This window comes from Bactrocera oleae, chromosome 3 (assembly GCF_042242935.1).
Source record: "Bactrocera oleae isolate idBacOlea1 chromosome 3, idBacOlea1, whole genome shotgun sequence".
Lineage (NCBI taxonomy): Eukaryota > Metazoa > Arthropoda > Insecta > Diptera > Tephritidae > Bactrocera > Bactrocera oleae.
This window is the reverse complement of record NC_091537.1, coordinates 61,371,891-61,393,830: the sequence shown is the minus strand read 5'-3', so window position 1 is coordinate 61,393,830 and position 21,940 is coordinate 61,371,891. Positions and strand designations below refer to the sequence as shown.

Below are 21,940 nucleotides of genomic sequence, written 5' to 3'. Positions count from 1 at the left end.
AATAAAAATATAGGGTATCTTATATTTTCGGTTTAATATTTATTTCTAATATAATTCGTTATACAAATCACGTAAATTTTAAGGTCAAAAGTTAGAAAAAATTATGAGCAAAAACTAAATTTCCTCATTTATTCAAAAACAATTTTTATTTAAACTGCGGTCCAAGATATGTATGGCACTAATCTGAAGATAAATCTTAGTAAGTATTCTTTATATTTTGGAAAAATTTTATTGAAAATGGGAACACCACTTCTGGTTTCTTTTGTAGCAAGCTGTGTATGTAATCGTAAAATAAATCCACGATTTCGGGGTGGTTGTGTAAATAGCACTGGACATTCTCTAACGTGAGTTTCTTCTTCTTTTGATAATGCTTAAATAGCAAATTATCAGATTTCCACATTAATTCCAGTTTCGGTAAAATTCGTTCAATAGGTTTCGGAGGTGAACGTATCGCATGTAATAAATAATTATATCTGGGCCAAAAATGCAAAACTATTTTTCCATTGGATGCAAAGTACGTTTCCGATGTTTCTTCAGCCACTTCATTAAAATATTTAACATTCTTAACAACTATAACGTTATTGAAGTTGCGATAGAATATGCGCACTTTTTTGCGTTCTTTTTCTACAGTGATCATACCACGCAACACTTTTCCTGAAATCAAATTTTGAATGATTGAAATTAGTTTTCTAAGTTTTATTCTGATACATTGAGCTAAAAGTGACATAAGTATGTACATATATATTTTTACACTCTCGCAACATGTTGCTACAGGCTGGTTGAAAAGTTTCTGCGCTCGAAATGAAAAAATACTGTTTTTGGTAAGAAATAAATTTTTTTATTCAATATAATATTCCTTAACTTCATTTTATGCCAATGATCCTACAATAATTTTATGCCATCCCTATAATGACTTTCCGGAAGATATGCAAAATACCCGTCTACGGCTATAATAGCTTCTAAATTCGACGAAAAACGCTTTCCACGAATAAATTGTTTCAGGTTTCTGAAGAGGTAGTAGATGCTGGGGGCCATATCTGGTGAATACGGTGGATGCTTAAGCAATTTGTACTTTAATTCGTTTTTTTTTATATAAAATGATGCTGCCTAGTTTATCTTCTCACGAATACCTAGTTTATCTTCTCACGATTTCTTTCATCCAGCTGATCCAATACTCAGAGTTGATTGTTTTATCTTTCTGCAGATAATCAATCATCAAAATTCCTTTTGCATCCCAAACAACTGATGCCATAATTCTTGCTGATCGTTGTGACTTCAAATGCTTTGAAACTTAACAACCAGCTTCGGTCCACTGTAAACGCTCTTATTACAATTTAGGATTCAAAGTGGTGGTAGATCCAAGTTTCATCCATAGTTATAAAACGACGCAAGATATCAGTTGTATTTTGCTTAAATCGCTCCAAATTATGCCAATAAATTTGTTTTCGATCCAGTTTTTGTTGAATTGTTAACGTGTGCGGCACAACTTCCAAACCAACTATTTCATATGTAAATCTCCATGTAAAATATGAAGAACTCGTTCGTCTGAGATGCCTATGGCATTAGCAACTTCACGCTTAGTCAAACTTGGATCTTCACTAACAATATTATCAACTTGCTCAATGATTTCTGGTATGGTTGCGGTGTCTGGTCGTCCTTCGCGTGGATCGTCTTCAAGTCTAGTATGACCGCGTTTAAATTCACCAGCCCAAAATTCAACGGTGCGTTTTGAAGGTGAGGACTCCTTATACACTCCTAACAATTGTTCATACATTTTCTTTGCTTTTAACCCTTTCAAAACAAGATTCACTGCGCAATATTACATATAATATTTTCCATATTAAAAAAATACTCTGACATGTCAACTTCAAATGACTTGTAAACAAAGAATTAATTGACAGAAGACTTGTAACTTTGCATGTGTTCTCACGACAGATGTACCAACTTGAGAAAAAAAATTGGATATTTCTTGGTTGAAAAGATGGTTTTCAACCAACCTGTAATCGAGCAAGATATTGAGTTACATATACATATGTATGTACTTGTAAATAAATGATATATTTTGATGAAATTTGGTAAACGGTATTGCAGATAGCGCCATTAATCGAAAACTTATAAAGTATCATAATTAAGCCAAAAAGTAAAAGAGAAATCTGTAATTTGGTTCATTGAATCGCAATTTGAAGAGGCATCTATGGTTTGCAACTTTTTTAAAAGTGGGTATGGCACCGTCCCTAATAATGTTAATGTACATATCTAAATACCACTAAATCTACATTTAATTATTAAAAAAAATCTCCTTCCACACAGTGTAAATGAGTAAAATCGGGTAATAACCCTGTCCGCTTTCCATACAACGGTTGTGTTAAAAACTTCTAAAAGTGCGATAACTCACTAAATAAATACGCCAGAAGCATTAAATTTTACATCTTATACGGTACGGAAGAGCTTTATAGGAGCGAGTATCAAAATCGGACAATGAGCACCGCCCATTTTTAGGTAAAATTACATATCTAAGGACGTACTCAACCAATTTCAACAAAATTCAGTACAAAACAATATTTTGACAGTTTTATCTTATAGTGAGAACACCATATATAACCACTTTAATTTCCATCTGAAATCTAAAAACGAACATTATTATTTCGTATAACTAGCTTCTATAACGGCTTTGATTCTTCTTGGCAGATTTAAACACAAATTTGCACGAAATAGAATTCCACGCCTGCTGCACCTTAGGCTATAATTCGCTCAATGAGCCGATTTCACCTGCGACCCATTTTTTTAATATACCCTACAGGTGCTTGATGGGGTACTTATATTATTGTCCTGGAGCCATTTGCGAGTTGGAGATAACCATGTTCTTTTATTGTCTGCAAAAAATATCAGCAACTATAACGACGGAAAAACGTATATATTTTTCCTCTTACCTTTTAAGCTATGTATTAGAAAAAATTAAAATTATTATATTTATTTTATGAATTCACTATTTTGCACACGTCCGAACTCTTCGGGCGAAACTCTCAAAATTGATCACGCTTGCCTTCGGCACATTGTACATTGGACGGAATGACTAAATAAATGGATTCTCAACAGAAGTGTCATCAATTTTGTGAGGCACTTTATATGGGGATACAATTTTGCACGAGTAGTGTTTTTAAGTTATGCTACCTCTTGACTAAAAATTGTCAAAACGGCCTATTACGTGCAAGCCCCAGATGCCGAATATGTGGACGACAGTGCCTATACCTGACTTTTTACCGAAAATATCGATTAATCTGTGATTTATATTATTGAAATACGGAGAGAATCTTTTTTATGATAAAAGCAGGCATGCGTAAAAACGGGTTAGCCCCTATCTAATATAAATATTTTTATATCAGGGCAAAGAATAATAATGAATAGAAAAGGCGCAAATGTTAGCTGTTCTAAAATGTAAATTACTATGCGGAAACATCAAAAACGCGCAAGCTCGAAAATAAAATTTCACCAACCTATCAGGGAACGGAACGAACTTCACGACTTCATAAGGGAACCAAACAAAATGTTCATATGCACAGATTTTCTTTGGCATGCGCATTAAAAAATCAAAATAATAAAATGGAAACTAATTGACTTATGAAAAGAAAAAGTAAATAATGAAGGAAATAATAATCAAAATGGAATTAGAATAACATTTAATAAAAAAGGTTTATAAAAATAAAAAAAAAATCTGTGATAGGATTTGAACTTAGGCAAAATGATTGATGTTGCAATAAGGAATTCTGCTATACTAGCAGCACCACAGGCAATATATTGACAAATGAGTTTATTGTGTGTACTCAAACTCGTGTACTTCTTTCAAATTAACAATTTGTATGTGAATATTCTCGAAATTGCCTATTCTTCATTCGCATGTCCTTGTACTTGTATGTACATATGTACAGGGCATGGTTGTTTAGAGAATATCTCTACAAATATGGCCATGACGACGAGACGAAATGTTCCTTCCACGACAACAGCGTAGAAAACGCGCTGCACATCTCCTTTCCTGCCAGCGGTATGAAATCGAGATAGCCGATCTAGAGAATCTGACACTGGAACGAGTGGCACCGGATAGCAAAGTGCGGCTTATGTTTGAGAAGAAACTAGTGTGGGATAGAGTGAGAGCGTGCTGTGTTATAGCTCTGCATGAGTTGAGGAGAAAATAATGGCAACGCAACGAAAGCAGAAAAATGAATGAGGTGTAGGGCAGAAAGGCGTGACCGACGAGACGAATGGCTAAGCTTGACCTCACGATGTAATGCTTAACGGCGGTTCCGTGGGGGCGAATATCAAGCAATGACGATGGAGTTAAGGTTAGTACGTAGGTGTATTGGTTCTTAGCGGCCAATACGAATCGTGCATATCGTTCGGAAAAATGACTGTATTTTCTGAAGATTATCCCTCCCAAAAAAAAAAAAACAAAAAAAAAATTGATATACATATGTATCTCAATATGCCTTTTGTAAAAAATCAAACATTCGCGCAAGTGAAAAAAACAACGTAGATGCACCATCATCGACTAATACTAATCAAGCAAACTCGCGCCCCATTTTCTAAGTATATTATATTACAATGACAACAAATTCAATCATAAGGAATGTGCGTCTGCTATAAAGCAAAGTGCATTCGTTCATAACTCTGCGATGGGCTATTTTTTCTGCGCCTGGTAAACCACATTAGGCAAATACGCTAAAAATAAGTTTATGAAATGAATGAATGAAATTGAATTTGAATATTGTAGTTTCAGGAAAACGAGAAAAATTCAATTTTACAATTTGACAGCCACCACTGAAAATCCTACCTCGCGCTTGCATGTTGTCCACAAGCTGCTTCCCCACGACGATGCTAAAAATTAGAATTTCTTCAGAAAGGAGAATTGGCAACATGGCTTATTAGAGAGTTAAAATATTATTTTAATTTATTTCATATAATGCACTATATATGGCATTAAATTATACAATTTCTGTACAACTACCGCTCATGTGAAATCTTTAACTACTTCTATATGTAATATGCTTCGATTTAGTCCATTTTATCCAAAAACGACGCAACGGAAATGCAGCCCAATCGGTAATCGCAGTACTTCAAAAGAGTATAACTCAAATTTCAATAGCAAAGCACTACAAAAATGACAAACGTGACAGCATAGCCGACCGACATTGTCGCAACATTGTCGATTGAAACAAATTTTGTCAACTCCGCGGCGATTCGCACAATTCGATGTTAATATGTATGCGAGCTCATATGTATGTTTGTCAACAAAGTCGTCATTTGGTTTTTTTCAACAACACAATATCCGCGAGATCTCGCCGTTACTTCCATAGCATGCTACCATACACAGATGCGTTTTAACTGAGGATGCCTATTCTATTATTATGTTGCATAAATTGTATTGAAATATTAATTAATTAATCCCTCCTTACTTGCGATCGTTCAACTTGCTTCTTGCAAAAAGCAAAAGGTGCAGACAAAAGTCATTGTGTGTGCGGGGCAACAAGAAGCAAGCATCAACGTACGTGTATTTAAGAGTGTATGTGTGATTGTCACATTTGTGTTAATTATTAAAGTGATGGAATTGAGATATGCTAAGATTTGAATTAACAAAATAAAAAAATTAAATAAAATTTAAGTTTCATGAGTTTTAGGATTTGAACGTATATGCTCGTATGCGGATTGAGCTTAACTCTTTCACGCTTACAACCTGAGCCACCACAAAAGTGGAAACGCGGCCACTTTAGCCATAGTTTTATTATTATCCTTTGTTCAATAAGCATAGCGCTTACGCAACGCACATACAAAAGTTGGAAAATTTACATATTAAATGTTTATTTTATTAGAAATTCTGGAGTTTTTGCCAGTAATCCTCCTTTTTAATTCGAAAGGTTTTTCATAATCATAAATTTTGTCATATCATTGAAATTTAAAATACAAATCTAAATAGGTATGCGGAGAGGGAACATCGAAAAAGCGCTAGTTTGAAAATAAAATTTTACCACTCTATCAGGGAACTCAACGAACTATACCACTCTATAAGGAAACCAAGCAAAACGTATGCGCTGCTGCTCTTTGGCATACATGTACATATTAGTAAACGAAAATTAAAATAACAAAATGAAAATGAATTGACTTGGAAATAATAATAAAAATAGAATTAAAATGTAACTTAATAAAAATTGTTTCTAAAAATAAAACAGGTTATAAAATTTATCTGTGATAGGATTTGTACTTGGCAAAATATTTGATTTTGTAATTAGGCATTGTGCTATGCAAACAGCAACACAGATAATATCTAAATAGAGGAGTCTATTGTGTGTTTATATATTATATAAATTTCCTTTCCTTCATGTGCATGTTCAAATATATGTACAAATATGTCCCTCAATATGCCATTTGTAAGAAATTAAACATTCGCTCAAGCGACTAAAAACGCCAAGAGCAAGCTTGCGATATATTTTCTAAGTGTCTCATGTTAAAACGACAATAAATTTATTCATAAGGAACGCGCATTCATTCGTTCATAACTCTGCGCCGTCCCCTTTTTTCTCTGCGTTTGGTCAACCACAATTCGTTTTATATGCAGTTCTTCCTCAAAGCTCGAGGATTATGAAACAGAAACGAAGTTTAAATAAAATGAATGAATTTTTTAATTTAAGAAATCAGCCAAAATTTCAATTTTACAATTTGACAACAACATTTGTACAGCACAAATCCTACCATCCCCTCGCATTTGCATGTTACCCACATTAAATTGAAGAATTTGTCTGATGTTCCCTTCAGAAACGAGAATTGGCAACATGTCCTATTTGTGACTCAAAACATTTTTTCAATTTATTTCATATTATGCATTATGTGTGGCATTAAATTTTACAATTTCTGTACAATTATCATTGATATGAAATCTTTAATTACTTCTATTTATTCTAAGTACACTGCATATAGTTCTTTTACATGTTTACTTATTTTCATTTTAGCCAATTTTATATAAATTCGACGCTATAGAAATGTAGCCCAATCAGTAATCGTATAACTTCAAAAGACCATACGTCAATTTTCTACAACAAAGCACTGCAAAAAGGACAAGCATGACAACATAGCCGACATTGTCGGAAAATTGTCGATTGAAACCAATTTTATCAACTTCTGGACAGTGCGCACAATTTGGCGTCAATACGTATGCTAGCTCGTATGTATGCACATATAACATGTCTCTGTTTTTTTCAACGTTTTGTCATAACTCAACTTTTGCTCCGCTCCGTTTCCGCGCGAACTCGCCGTTATTTCGTTCGCTTACCACCATGAACAAAGACGTTTTATCTGAGGCTTACTATTAATGATAGCGACTGATTTGTATGGAGGAATACATAACGAAATATTAAACGGTTTTTTTCCTAATATAATAATATATACGTAATAATATACATAAGTGCACACAAATTTATACTAAATTTTAACTTTTAACATAAAACTGACTAATGAGAGATATAGCTGAAATATTTACATATATGCCAGTTTCTTCGTTCTAACCATTAAAAGCAAAATTGAAGAGTTAGTTGGAACATTGTTTGCACGGGGCAAGGAGAAGCAAGCATCAGCGTACGCGAATTTATCAATATATAATATGTTCATTGTCATATTTGTGAAAATACGCATAAATAAGGGAAAATTCAATAAAACTAAACATATGAACATATTTTCCTGAAATGTTTTAATTATCTCAGTAAGTTAAATTCGCTATTAAGTAACTTAAATAATAAAATAAAAACATTAAATAAAATTTAATTTTCATGAGTTTTAGGATTCGAACGTAAGTGCTTGTATTCGCATTGAGTTTAACTCCTTCACGCTTACTACCTAAGCCACCTCAAGTGAGAACACGGCCGCTGTAGCCACAGTTTTATTATTACCCCTTGTTCACTAAGCATGTTGCCCTCGAAACGCACATTCATGAGTTGAAAAAATTGTCTATTCAATGTTTATTTTATTATAAAGTCATAAGTTTTTACCAGTAATCCTCCTTTTTAGTTCAAAAGGCTTCTCATAATTATAAATATTTTGATATCATAGAAATTGAAAACACAACTCTAAATAGCATAGGTATGCGCATCGATAATTAATTTAAGAAGATTCGTTGTGTCTATTTATAGACTTTTCTGCGTTTACCACATTGCGTGGTGTATTTTTCTTTTTGAAGTACATTTTTCGATGTTCCCTCTTCTGAAAACTACAAACTAGTACTCAAAAAGATTTTATTTAACATTTGCGCGTTCTCTGTTCATTATCATTCTCTGCTGATGGAGCAGCCTATTATGTAAGATATCTTACTAAATTTCAGAGAATCCTTTACTGATAGAAATGTATCCTTGTGCCTAAAACAAATCAAATCGGGGCTATACCTTGTTTAGTGGTCCCATCTGTAAGGTTTCTTAATAGGACTCGGAATCTGCCAATGTAATGTCGTTATACCAAAACTGTATCCGGTCAAAATATTCTCTAGCCCCCGTATACCTAATATAAGAAAATTTATAAGAATTTTAAACTTCCGGTTGTCCTTTACTGCATACTTGTATATCGGTCAATCATCCATGTTCTGTATTTCACTTTCACATACAAATATGATTCGGTTTAAAAATCGAATTTGGCGGGTCCAAAAATCGAATAATTTTTTATCTGATTTCGAAATGAAATGCCTTGTTCTGAAAACGAATTCACATATTTAAATTTGATATGAAAACGAAAAATTTACAACGTGTGATTTCTTCATTGAGCCCATGATAATAAGAGCTCTCCATTAGCTTTAGTTTCAGAATACCATATCACTGTAGTATTTCTCAATCAGAAGTGGCTGCTATTAAGATGGCAGTAGACGTACTGCTACTGCTACGAAGTGCAGCCTTATTATCAGACTTTACTTTACGAATATCAATTTGATTACCAAACCTAACCTAACGTGTGAAATTTTATTGATAATGAAAGCTTTATTAATTTGCACATTTATTTATGCATAATTTTGCTACTCCTTAAGGATAAATATAAAAATATTGAATAGGAGACAGTTCATGGAAAATTTTCAAGATTTCCTAAAGTATTTTGTAAGGACATAAAATACGTATTGAAAAGTTGTGGAAGGAGCTTTGCAACTGAGCTGAATAGCCACTCCGATACTATAGTAATAATTTGACGTGCGAATCGTCAATATAACCAACCACTGCAAGTACGAGATGTGTTCAAAGGAAAAGGTGAATTTTAAATTTTTTTGAAAAGTACTTATTATTCATCAATATCTATTTTGTCCCCTTCAAAGTAATCCCCCTCGGATATAATACACTTCTGAAATGCGCTTTTTGGTATGGCCATCAGCTCTTTCTTCGATTCTGACTTGATCTCATCAATTGTGGAAAAACGTTTTAATTCATGTCCAAAACATTCGAGATAATTGAATGGCATGAGCCGATTGATATGCCAACATCCTCTGTTACTTCCATAATAGTGATTCGAAGATTTTCAAGAACAATTTTTTCATTATTTCGATGTTTTCTTCGCTTGTTGACGTGGTTACACATCCAGGATACTCATCGTTATCAACATCTTCTCGGCCTTCTGTAAAGCTTTGATGCACTTTAATCCATTTTTATCGCAAAATTTAATACATATTCCTTCATCCATTTCTTTTAAAAGTCAAAAATCGAAGAGCACACAAGAACGTGACTAACCTTTTCTGTTGGCAAAAACAAACTAGAAATCGAAATTGGCTCCTAATCCAAGCACATGATAATTTACATATTTTTTTATACAATATTATTTTGAATATTTACAGCTTTTTATATAAGTATTACTTATGTAACTTAACTTAAATTTAATTTTTGGACTTATTTCAACCACATCATGCTTAATATCACATTCGGAATAAAAAATAAATTAAAATTTAAAAGTGCTTGTGATTGTTAAGGTCAAAGTTGACAATTATGTAACTAACTATGATTTTTAGATCTGGAAACAAAAAAGACGAAGCGAAAGTGTTAATATGTTTTCTATTCTGGGCATTCTATTAAGATTTATATATTGCATAAGCATATTTGAGTGCCGAGTTCTACTGAGTTGCAAAGCTCGCTTGGTACAGGACGGCTGATGAATCGTGCTACAAAAACAAACCGTAATAACTTTTTTTTAATCAATGCACTACATATTTTTTTTTGTATTGTATAGCAAATTTTATTTATTTTTATATAATTAATTGTTTTCTAAAATTATGAACCTCCATGCTCATACCATGACATAACCCTGTGACCTTGGGCGCCAGCGAAAAGTGGAGTTTCTTGATATTAATTTGTTTTAAAATTTTCGTTGTAACTACACATATGCAATAATCGGTCTGGCTATGTGTGCAGTTGCTTCATCTTGCTGGAACCAAATGCTATTGAACGGAATACGTCTTCGGCGCAGTTCTGGGTAAAAAACTCATTCAACATCTTTAAGTAACGATGCTCATTGACAATTACTGTTACACCGTTTTCTTTAAAGCAGTATGGCCCGACAATACACATTGATGAAACTGCGCACCACACAAGGCCTCGTTCTGGGTGAAGTTCCGTCTAATGGATTACTTCTGGATTTGGTTCCCTTTGGACGGAAATGACTGACTTCAAAGCATGGTACCGTTGCACTGTACAAACCCTCTTTTAGGTATCCCAAGCATTCTATTTCAAAAAATACGAAAATAAATAAAAAAATTAAATTGCTAAATAAAAAAATTATTATTACGGTTTGCTTTTGTAGCAAGGTTCGTGAGCCACCTTGTATTTTAAGGTCAATGAACTCAAAGGGAAGTAAGGTAGGCTAAGTTCGGGTGTAAACGAACAGTTCATACTCTTGCAACTTGCAATTAAAAAATCCGGGGAAATACCTTCAAGTGTTGGCATAATTTTTATTTTTTAATGGTTCTGCATTGAAAAATACATACAATTCTAAATTTTCACACTTATACGAATACCCCTGACTTTTGATCGTCATTTTTTATACTATTCGGTTCTATTTACAGATTCACAAGATGGCCATCGAATTTAATAATGGTAGTACGCTATAATTTTCATATATAGTTCTATTGACTATCGAAAACGCCCAATGTGTATTTTTCACGAACGAAGCTTGGTTGTGCTATAAATCCACCTAAAACTACGCTCACCGAATTTTTCTCAATTGTGCGGATGTTTTTAGTGCCTTTGCACAAACACTTCTCTATTTAGAAGTACCACGCTCTTTTACATGAGCTCAATCGAAAAAATGAATACCCCATAAGCAAGGCACACCAGTTGAGCCATGCCCCGGTTTATTCAAATCAAACAATTTGGGTCGTGTATATAAAATCAATCCAGGGCTCATTGAGTGGTTTTATCTGCGACTGCTGTTGGTTAATATCACCAGACCATTGTTATCAAAGATTTAAACTAAATGTGTAACAGTATAAAGATAAGACGTATAAAGATGCATGTCGTGCACTAAGCTTGCGACTTTAACAATCAGTCATTTAAGTATGAGGTCACTAAATCGAAGTGCATCTGATTTAATTAACACAGATATAAATCGTGAAATGATGTATGATACTGTCGAATTCGCAGTGACTCTTTCTCGCAAAGTTCCACTACTAAATGATGATTATAAAACAATTTACGACCGCATTATGTTGGTAGTTTCGGCAGGGCAAGTGAACATTTTATTTTGAAGGTTCCAGATGTAACGCCAAAAATTCCTTATTTCGCTACTTCTTGCTGAGATAGATAAAAAAATCGTATCGCATTGGCCGATGCATCATCTGCCAATGAGCAACTTTATTAGATGGCAATGGATAGGAAATTAAAAAAATCTTGAGTGACTGGCAGAAAGATCGATTTTGGCAGCAAAAAATCTAGACGTCAATGGATTAAATTCAAAGATACAACAGTTGTTGCCAGGGGACTTGGTGTCAAACAAATCTATCGATGCTGTTTGCGATGACAACGTAGCTGGGAACTATCCAATTGAGTTTTTGGATTCACTGGATATGCCGGGCATGCCACCGCATCACTTACAACTGAAGGTTGGATCTCCGGTTATTTTGCTTCGGAATTTGAATGGATAGGATTAGATTAGTCAATAAAAAATTAACGAAGCTACCATTTTGAATTGCAAGAGAAAATGTATTGCTACCACGAATACCGATTAGATTGACATTCGTAATGGAGATGGATAACTCTCAAAGCTAAACGTTGTCTGTTTGTGGTTTAGATTTGGGTACACCATGCTTTTCTCACGGATAACTTTATGTGGCATGTTCTCGCGTGTGCAAACCATCCAGTTTGTTTGAATTCGCTAATGACGGACTAATCAAAAATATTGTACACTCCATTGCTATGAGATATTAATCTTTGTTTATTTTTAGTTGAAATAATTAATAGTAGAAATATGAATTACTTTGGTACCTATACATCCAATGTAGTTCATATTTCTTTTAATAATTGTAATTTAATTATATTTCATCTTCATTCCTCTTTCAATTATAATTACATAATTCGTTATTTTTAAAAATATTCACTTAAATTAAATATATTTCTTTAACATATACAGATTTCCGAAAAATGACGTATGTAAGTGTATATATGGCAAAACAACGTGTGCAGGGTCAGCAAGAAAATATTATATATAAAAATAATATATAACTCATACACAAACTGACATATTCAGCATAAGGTTTGTTTAAATAACGAAAATCCTTATTTGTAGTATATGGGGGTTTGGGTAGCTCGTCGCCCAATATCAACTATTTTCCACTATAAACTATAGTATGTAGAATATTATACGTTCAGTTAATTTTGTTAAGATATCGTACTTTTTGACCGATATATATGCTACAAAGCCAACCGGAAGTTTGATAATTTTATATTAGGTTTATGAGAGATAGTACTACCCCGCCGATTTTACCATTACCACATATTATCAACATAAAAAGATGATGTCTGAGTTTCAATAATGTACCTCACATAGCTATATACCGTATATGGAGACTAGGGAAAGAAAAACACGCGCTTTCTGTATGCGATATAAAGTCAGCCGGAAGTTCGAAATTTATTCTATGAGGGGGGTATTCTAGTCTAGAGACATGAATCTTAGGTTATTTTTAAAGTGTCGCAAAAAAACAAGGCTATCAATATTTTAAATATAGTTTTTTTACCAGTTATTTATTAATGTTACAAGAGTACAGAAAAAATTAAAAAAAAGTGTGGGATCTCAAAAAATTGGCAAATGAGCATATTGTATAAACTAGCAATTTTTTTTATTTTCTCGTTTTTTTAATAATAGTAAAAGTGTGGGAATAAAGCTAGTTTATGCTTGAGAGAGGTCTATAAAGAAGATTCTCTAAAAAGAAGATTCTCGAGAAATCGTGGGTATCGTATTGAAAAAGTCTGGTCTGAGAAAAACGCATGTAAAGTTTCGATTAGAATAAGTAAAATGTCCATATATCCGAAAATAATTTAAATTTTCAAAAATCCTCTCGTAGACAGACATATTCTTAAATAGTTAAAATTTGAAAATATAAAAAAAAATCGTTTTTTTTTTATATTCTCCACTAAATTGCCTCCTTAGGGGTATGGGGACTACAAGGACCATCGGGCAGGGCTCAATAAGCAGGGGGCAGGTGGATAAGCTAGAGCACATACCCTATGTATCTTCCAGGCGGAAGTCCTTGCAGTCAGGAAAGCGGCGGAGATAGCTAACAACGCAGGAAACAACATAAAAAGGATAAGTATAATAAGTATAGTATAGTATAATAAATAAAGAGTACCATCCGTCTGGCTGCCGAACAAGTACAGGAAATACGGAAGTCACTAAAAACGATATACAATGAAATTTCCTTCTCGAAATTTCTCGAATGAAATTTCCAACTCGTCTTAAATATCTAAGTTGTTCTTAAAGTCCGCAAATGCTTTGACTTCCTGTTTAACGAATACTTCACCTCAAATTAAAGGGCCAGTAAGTCTATGTATGGCGTGACAGCCGGCCAGTATAACTTAACCTAACCCTTATCAGATAAATAAACATATCTCCACCCAACAGTAGAGAGCAGGTAAGAGCATACATTACATTGCCAAGTGCTAAAGCAGATACATTGCTAAGACAGAGGAGAGTCAAAATTGGATGGATCAGCTGCAGCCTACGACTAAAGGAGACTATTAAAAGATGTTTCCGTTGCTTCGGACCAGGACACGTGGTCTGGGTTTGCAAGGGACCAGATAGAAGAGGATAAGAAATATATATAAAATGCGGCCAACCGGGACACAGGCTTAAATAGTGTAACAAGCTTCCAACCTGCTGCATATGCACAGAGGCCAAACCGGAACGGATCACCTACTGGGCTCAAATAAATGCACGGTATTTAAAGACTTCGTAGACAAATGAAAGTTCTCCAAGTCAACATATACAGAAGTAAAATTGCGGACGCACTCCTGACTCAAATGACAACGGAGCGCCATTATGACATTGTCATCATAAGCGAGCAGTACAAAAGAAAACAGAGTGGAATATGGATAGAAGACGGCAATGGCGCTGCCGCGACCTTCCCCCAGTAGCAAAATAGCCACTCCAGGAAGAGGAATCGGGAACAGTTTCGTCTGGACTAAATGCGATCTCTGCACCATAATAAGTTGCTCCTTAACCCCTAGCGATAATATTCATGACTTCCAAGCCAAATAAGACAGCAAAGAAGACAAAGCCCGAGATATTGGAGGAGACTTTATAATAGGAGGAGATTTTAACTCAAAAGCTATTGAATGGGGAATGCGAAATACTGACTCCAGAGGTAAACGTATACTTGACATGACCGCCAGGCTCGGCGTTATGGTACTCAACACGGGAGCAGCAACGACATTTAGGGGAAAGGCTGCGAAGAAACTACACCAGATATTACACCAGCGTCAGAGCGCATAGCAAGCTTAGTAAGATTACACGGTACCACTAGAAACTGGAATGTATCTCAGAAATTGATAAGCATGACCTCCCAAAAAACGACATAGGGGACGTAAGAGAAAACGTAAAGAAAACAATAAGGCTAATCACCCAAGCATGTAGTAAAGGAGTTCCTCGGACCCAAAGCAGGGACAAAACCGAGCTGCATACTGGTTTACAGAGAACATTGATCAAACAGACCCAGATGTAACGCAACAACAGAAATGTATAATCTTCACGCCGCGAAGGAAGAACTAAAGCGGGCTATCGAAATTAGCAAAAAAGCAAAATGGGAAGAGCTTCGGAAGGAAGAAGAAGAAGCCACATATCTCAGCATAATGGTGGGGGGCTATTTAGAAGACAGAGTTTTGTTGTATAAAACCTCTGAAGGACCACGACACTTGATGATCACGTCAGGAGCTGCGCAGGGATCAATCCTCGGCCCAGACCTCTGGAACGTCAGTTACGACGGCATATTAAGCCTCGATATGCCCGACGATACTTATCTAGTTGGTTACGCACACGACATCGCCGCGATAACCACTGCGAGGGACACCGACGATGCGTGCAGGAAGTTAAACCAGGTGATGATCAGAGAACAAATGTGGCTTGATGCGAAAGTCTCAAACTTGCCATTGAAAAAACTGAGCTGGTACTGCTAACAAAGAAGCATATTCCGACTATAAAAGACATGAGGACAACAACAGAAACATTAAGGACACAAAAGGTTGTCAACTACTTGGGGGTAAGAATAGACTCCAGGCTTACCTACTGGGCACAAATTCAACACGCTGCGAAAAAAGCGTTCATAATAACTAGTCAATTGAGCAGGCTGATTTCTTATATCGGAGGACCGAGACAGAAAAAACGGAAACTTTTGATGTCGACAACATTAAATGTCTTGCTCTACGGAGCAAAGTTATGGGCAGACACACTAAAGAAAAATAATCGACGCAAATCCCCCGAAAAAGTGTATCGCACAGCTGCTCTAAGGGTAGCATCGGCATATGATACAGTCTCGGGCGAAGCTGTTTATGTAATAAGCGGAAACATACCCATCGACTTATAAGCATTTGAACGAAAAAAAATGTGGATGTTGAGAAAACAAGGAACTGATGCTGCCGCTACCAAAGAGGAAATAAAGAACGACACCTTGGAAGAATGGCAAGCTCGCTGGGAGCAAGGACGCCACGGCAGATGGACTGTTTAATCCGAAACATAAAAGAATGGTCTAACAGGAAACATGGTGAGGTGGACTTTTACACTACTCAGATGCTCTCCGGGCATGGAAATTTTAGGAAATATCTATATAAAATGGGAAAAGTCGAAGAGCCGTCCTGTATATACGACGCGATCGAGGACGACGCTGAACACACATTTTTGCAAATGCTGACAACCGCAACGAAATAAGCTCACTTTGGTCGGCCCCCTGAATGCGGAAAACATCATACCTGTCATGCTTCAAAACGAGGAAACCTGGAAGAACGTGAAAAATTATATAGAAAACGTACTACGGATTAAAAAACGCGACCTTGACGCAGGTAATGACATGTAAGTCTTAAGACGAGAAATATGGAACGCCACCCTGAAGTAATGCGAAAGCGGTTCCAGTGTGCGCGACGGTTCCCTAGAGGAGACCTTTTAGTGACCTGCAAGTGGCACATACCATTGCTGTGACGACACAATAACGATGCGGAAGGCATTTTGCTCAACCTTCCCCGAAAAAAAAAACCAAAAAAAAAAACAAGTTGCAAGAGTATAAAAATAGATGTAAGTAAAACGAGAGTTTAAGGAGCGTTTCAATTAATAAAGAACATAAAAACATAATATATTTGTATTTAATACTGACTGTGGAGAAGTCGGCAGATCTTCGTCTGAAGATAAAGAGAATGTTCTAATTACAAAAAGTAAAATATAGGAATTTTGAAATATTTATGAATATTAAAGGTAAAGCATAACTAGCGTATGAGTACTTTTGTCAAATGTGTAGAATACACATGTTCTTATGCAATGATTTTTTAGTGATTGTATTGTCTGAGAGTTGCGCCAATAACAAAGTTAGTGGCGTTAGCAATTAATTAAAATTTTTTAGTAAAAAAAAGCCATCTTAAAATAGGGGGTATTTTTTTACTCTCGCAATAATTTCAATAAAAGTTATTGTTTGAGAGTTACTTGTCGAATTTGTCCATTATCGAACATGGAAGTTCTTCATTTTCCAAAATTCCGTAACTAAACTATAAAGAAAGATAAAAAAAACTCTAATTAGGTACAGTGTATAGTGGTAGGGCAAGGCACTTGTGGTATACATTTTTTTTAAAAGTGGGCGTAAACCCGTCCTCATATAAGTATAATGTACATATGTATGTATCTCACGAATCACTAAACCCATATTAACCAAATTTAATCAGGACACATATTTGCGGCAGTTCCTCTGACAGTGTGGAAAATTGTAGATGAAATCGAATGAAAACCCTGCCTCATATAAGGGTTATGCTGGAAACTGAATAAAGGGCGATAACTCACTAAACAAATATGTACATAGAAAGCCTTGAATTTCACATCCTATATGAGCCGCTCACTTAGGGGAAATACTATGTCTCAAGAATAACTTGACCAATTTCCAACAAATTTGGTGTATACCATAGCTTACACATTCTTATAGTATATTGTGAACGCCAACTCCCTAAAATACGGCTGTATAAGCTCCGATTAATTCAAATTTCTAATTTTATTTGGCGTCATTAACGTTTCGTAATCGGTTAATAATATATCCGATTGGCCACAAATTCTCCCTTTCCTTTTCGCTTTTTCTAAATATTCGCATAACTGTAAAGCTTCAAACATATGTTCTATAATCTGATTCGCATAATTAGTAAAAATTTTGAAGTAAGCACTTGACGACCCAAAATTAACTGAACAGATTGTCAGGAAAAAACACAAAAGTAATTTTCTAATATCGTGAAAGAAATTCCATGTGATCAGTTCGTATATGCAGCTAGTTCTAGTTCCTACAACTCGGGCAACCTAAATACTTGTAAGATAATTATTGAATTCCAATGAAAATTAGCAAAATAAAAAATAATAAATAAAATCACCAACTTCTGGTAATCAACCTACCTTAAAGGCGTGGTTGTCAACCGATTTCGTATATTTTCACACTGGGACTAAATTCGGTAAGTAACATTATTCTAACATTCCTATGTTATGGCAATGTTACTTACCAAATTAAGTTGAAATTGGTAGAGCAAGTGCGAAGATACATACATATATAATTTCACTTAAGGATGGGTGGTGCCACGCCTATCGTCCGAAATGGACACCAATGCCTATAAAGAACTCTTTTACCATCCCGGAAGTAAAATTTAATTTAGTTATTGATTTATCGCACTTTTAGTAGTTTTTAACAAAGCCGTTATATGGGGAGTGGGCGGTGTTATCGTCCGATTTTACCTATTTTCACGCTGTCATAAGAGGAGTCGAAAGGATTTGTCCTGTCTAAAATTGGGTGGTACAGCTTGAATATTTGGGAGATGTATTCATTAAACCTATTAAACCACCGGTGCCCCGTGTCAATGCGATTCGTTGAGCCAAATTACAGTTTACACATCGCATTACCATAAACTAAAAAGTGAAAAATAAATATAGTTTAAACAAGTAAGGACCGATACCGTTAAGTAAGCAAACTGATACTTTTTTAATTAAACAATTCGTTAAATTACAGGAAACCTACTTAATTAGACAACCTTATCAATTAAACAAGTAGGTAAGGGCTAAGTTCGGATGTAACCCAACATTTTATACTTTTGCAAAGTCAAATGGTATACTTGTTTGAGATTTCTTTATATAGTATTTTGCTTGATTTGCATAGTGGAAAGTAAAAGAATCAGATGGAATTTAAAATGCTGTAATATAGGAAATAGGCTTGGATGTAATGCGATTTCGCCCATTTTCGCCCTATAACACAGAAATATGAGAAGAATGAAAGAATGTAAGAAAGATTGTACCGAGTTTGGTTGAAATCGGTTAAGCATATCCCAATATTGATCGCGGTTCCTACAAAATCATCTCATACCTTCCCAGAGATGAAATTTAATATCTCTGGCGTGTTTAGTCTTTAATTTATCGCGCTGTTAGTAGTTTTTAACAGTATCGTTATATGGAGTTGGCGGAGTTGCCACCCGTTTCACCTATTTTCACACTGTCGATAGAGATGCTAAAAACATATGTTCTCAGTGAATTTTGTCATTATAGCTTTAGCCGGTTTAGAGATATGCACATTAAACCTATTAGGGGGCGGGACCACGCCCACTTTAAAAAAATTTAACTTCAGGTGCCACTCCCTAATGTGATTCTGTATACCAAATAACAGTTTTGTGTCTTATTGTGGAGCTTAGTTATGAAAATTCATTTGATTAATAGTGTTTTATGGGCGTGGCAGTGATCCGATTACGCCCATCTTACCTCGTCTTACGGTACCAAGAAACATGTGTACCAAGTTTCATAAATATACCTAAATTTTTGCTCAAGTTACAGATTGCACAGACGGACGGACGGACCGACAGACAGTCACCCGGATTTCAACTCGTCTCTTCATTCTTCTTATATATATGAGCCAAGTTTTGTTCAGCGATGAGGCCCATTTCTGGCTCAATGGGTATGTAAATTAGTAAAATTGCCGCATTTGGGACGAGGAGCAACCTGAATAGATTCAAAAGCTGGCATTTCATCCTGAAAAAACAACGGTTTGGTATGGTTTGTGGACCGGTAAAATCAGCGGTCCATATTTCGTCAGACTATTTGATGCCTAAAAGTGAAGCTTGTGATTTTGGCGACATTTGGTTTCAACCAGATGGCGCCACTTCCCACACATCGCATCAATCAATGGATTTATTTAGAGAACACTTCGGTGAGTCTAAAGTCTATACGGACAATTCCAGGCCTTGGAGCAAAACATCATACATATCATTCGCCAGTTACCAGTCGAAATGCTCGAATGAGTCATCGAAAATTGGACTCAACGTATGGACTATCTGAGACGTAGCCGCGGCCAACATTTAAAAGAGATAATCTTCAAAAAATAAATGCCAAAGAATTTTTTTCGAATGATTATAAACATTCCCCATTAAATTTGAATTTTCTGTGCCTTTTTCTTTAAAAAAGTAGGAAACCTCGAAATGGATCACCCTTTATACCAATAGAGAAGGCGCAGCAGTAAGAGATCATCGAAAGCATAAAGAAAAAACAATGGTAATTTATTATATGAAGATTGCTATCTTTATCAAAGTAAACGTTAACTCACCGTATAGATTTAAAGTATAGTATTCAAAGTTCCCAACAAAATTATTGATTATCAAATATCGCATTAGCAGTTGTACACCACCGTCCATGATAAATACTGGCTCCCTGTCTTTGACATTAATTTCAGCTTTGAATTTTTGAGAATCTGTACTAATTTTCGTTTCTCGAATAAGTAACAACGTGTTTTCTTTGATTCGGGCTTCCATATTTTTCTCCTATTGGGAATACAAACGTTTTAGTGAACCTTTTGTGACATTTGGACTTTGGTAAATCATCTCAATTTTATATGTAAGTTATAAATCTCCTAGAGAAGGTTCATCACCAGCTTTTGCCGAAAAATTTACCGAGCGTAAGTTGTCATTCAAGGCTTAGGGAAATATGCGATAGTGAACCTTCTCCTTGTAATAAATGTTGCGTACAATGACACTAGTTTACAGTCAACGACTGTGATGTTAGAGTCTGTTTCCTGCTAATTTTGGGTTGCTAAAACCGAATATGACAGTAAAAACTTCCAAACACGTAGGATTATTTGTGTTGTGGTCAAGGGGTGCACTAAAATGAAAACAAAAGCTGTTCGGGATGGAAAATTTTTGAGTTCAAATTCGTAATCGGAACACCTCGAATACCCCCCACAGACCTCTTATCACATCGGTCGCGAAGTTTACCTTCAGCTTTGTTCAGTAGTGTAATCAAAGGGAAAAGCGAAACAAATTATGCACATACAATTCTGGCTTTGTCTATGTAATCGAATTCACTTCGTTTTTCCACGATTAGCAACAATTTGTCATTATATTTTCCTCGCAAGCAATGCCCACACATGCTCCTGCTTCTGCCCTTCGCCATTTGACTGCGACTGAATACAACATAACCATCATAGCTTTCCTCTATGCTAAGTTTCATGTATCCAACTTCATTGAGTTCACTTTCTAAAAAGATTTTGTTTTCCTCATTTAGTTTGCAAGGTCCTGCTTTAACCTGTGATATATAGAGTTTTTCTTCGAAGAGTAAAGACTGCTTTTCATTATGCATTTCTTTAGCGGCAACGCCCCATTGACATTCTTTGAACTGCTCTTCAGTTGATTCGATTTTTGAGAGCAACGCAGAAATGATGCTGTCTACACTTATTTCATCTTCCGGTCGCATAACGAATTTTTTCTGGCAAGGTTTGTACTCCCATGCATCCTCTGGACGCGGTTCAGTAATATCGTCTAGTCTGCAGGGTTCAAATAAGCCGAAATCTTCAATAATAGAAGAAAAGTTTTAGATATATTCGCCAACACTAAAAGTAAAATCTGACCCATTATAAAGTAGCTTATAAAGTTATATAATTAATATAATTATATATTATAAATGTGTATGTAAATACGATTTAATTGCCTAAATGAATCTATGTTGAAAATATGTACGTTTGATAATTGTTATGAAATAAATCTTCATGATAATGTTAAGTCAAAACTTTTTGAAAACAATCAAAAGGGCTTGGCACCGCCTACTTTTAGATAATATATCCTACTTCAAAAGGTATTGGACCAATTTGAATTAAATGGGGTACATAACATTAACTTGACATTGTTGTATCACCTATATCTTCTGAAGTTATGATATATTTTGGTGAAATTAACTTGCATCTTTCTCTTAAAATTGT

At 35.1% G+C, this 21,940-nt stretch overlaps 1 protein-coding gene and 1 long non-coding RNA gene across 2 annotated transcripts; one reads left to right on the top strand and one right to left on the bottom strand.

Annotated features, from left to right (window-relative positions):
- Window positions 1–19: 19 nt before the first annotated feature.
- LOC106620469 (ciliogenesis-associated TTC17-interacting protein) lies at window positions 20–21,727 on the bottom strand. The gene is made up of 4 exons (XM_014238977.3): window positions 21,593–21,727; window positions 21,019–21,533; window positions 20,297–20,510; window positions 20–654 (listed from the first exon to the last, which is right to left on the bottom strand). Exons 1-4 carry the CDS (start codon window positions 21,594–21,596, stop codon window positions 197–199), a joined length of 1,191 nt encoding a protein of 396 aa, XP_014094452.3. The 5' UTR covers window positions 21,597–21,727; the 3' UTR covers window positions 20–196.
- Window positions 649–7,704, top strand: LOC118681191 (uncharacterized). The gene is made up of 3 exons (XR_011395399.1): window positions 649–821; window positions 1,205–1,734; window positions 6,996–7,704. It is a non-coding gene; the product is annotated as an uncharacterized lncRNA (long non-coding RNA).
- Window positions 21,728–21,940: the final 213 nt, after the last annotated feature.

Excerpts from the sequence above, each read along its gene's own strand:
- LOC106620469 (XM_014238977.3), bottom strand. Across the intron at positions 20,511-21,018 it reads ACATAGACAAAGCCAGAATT|GAGAAAAATATGGAAGCCCG; the intron begins GTATGTGCATAA and ends TATTCCCAATAG. Across the intron at positions 655-20,296 it reads CTATACTTTAAATCTATACG|GAAAAGTGTTGCGTGGTATG; the intron begins GTGAGTTAACGT and ends ATTTGATTTCAG.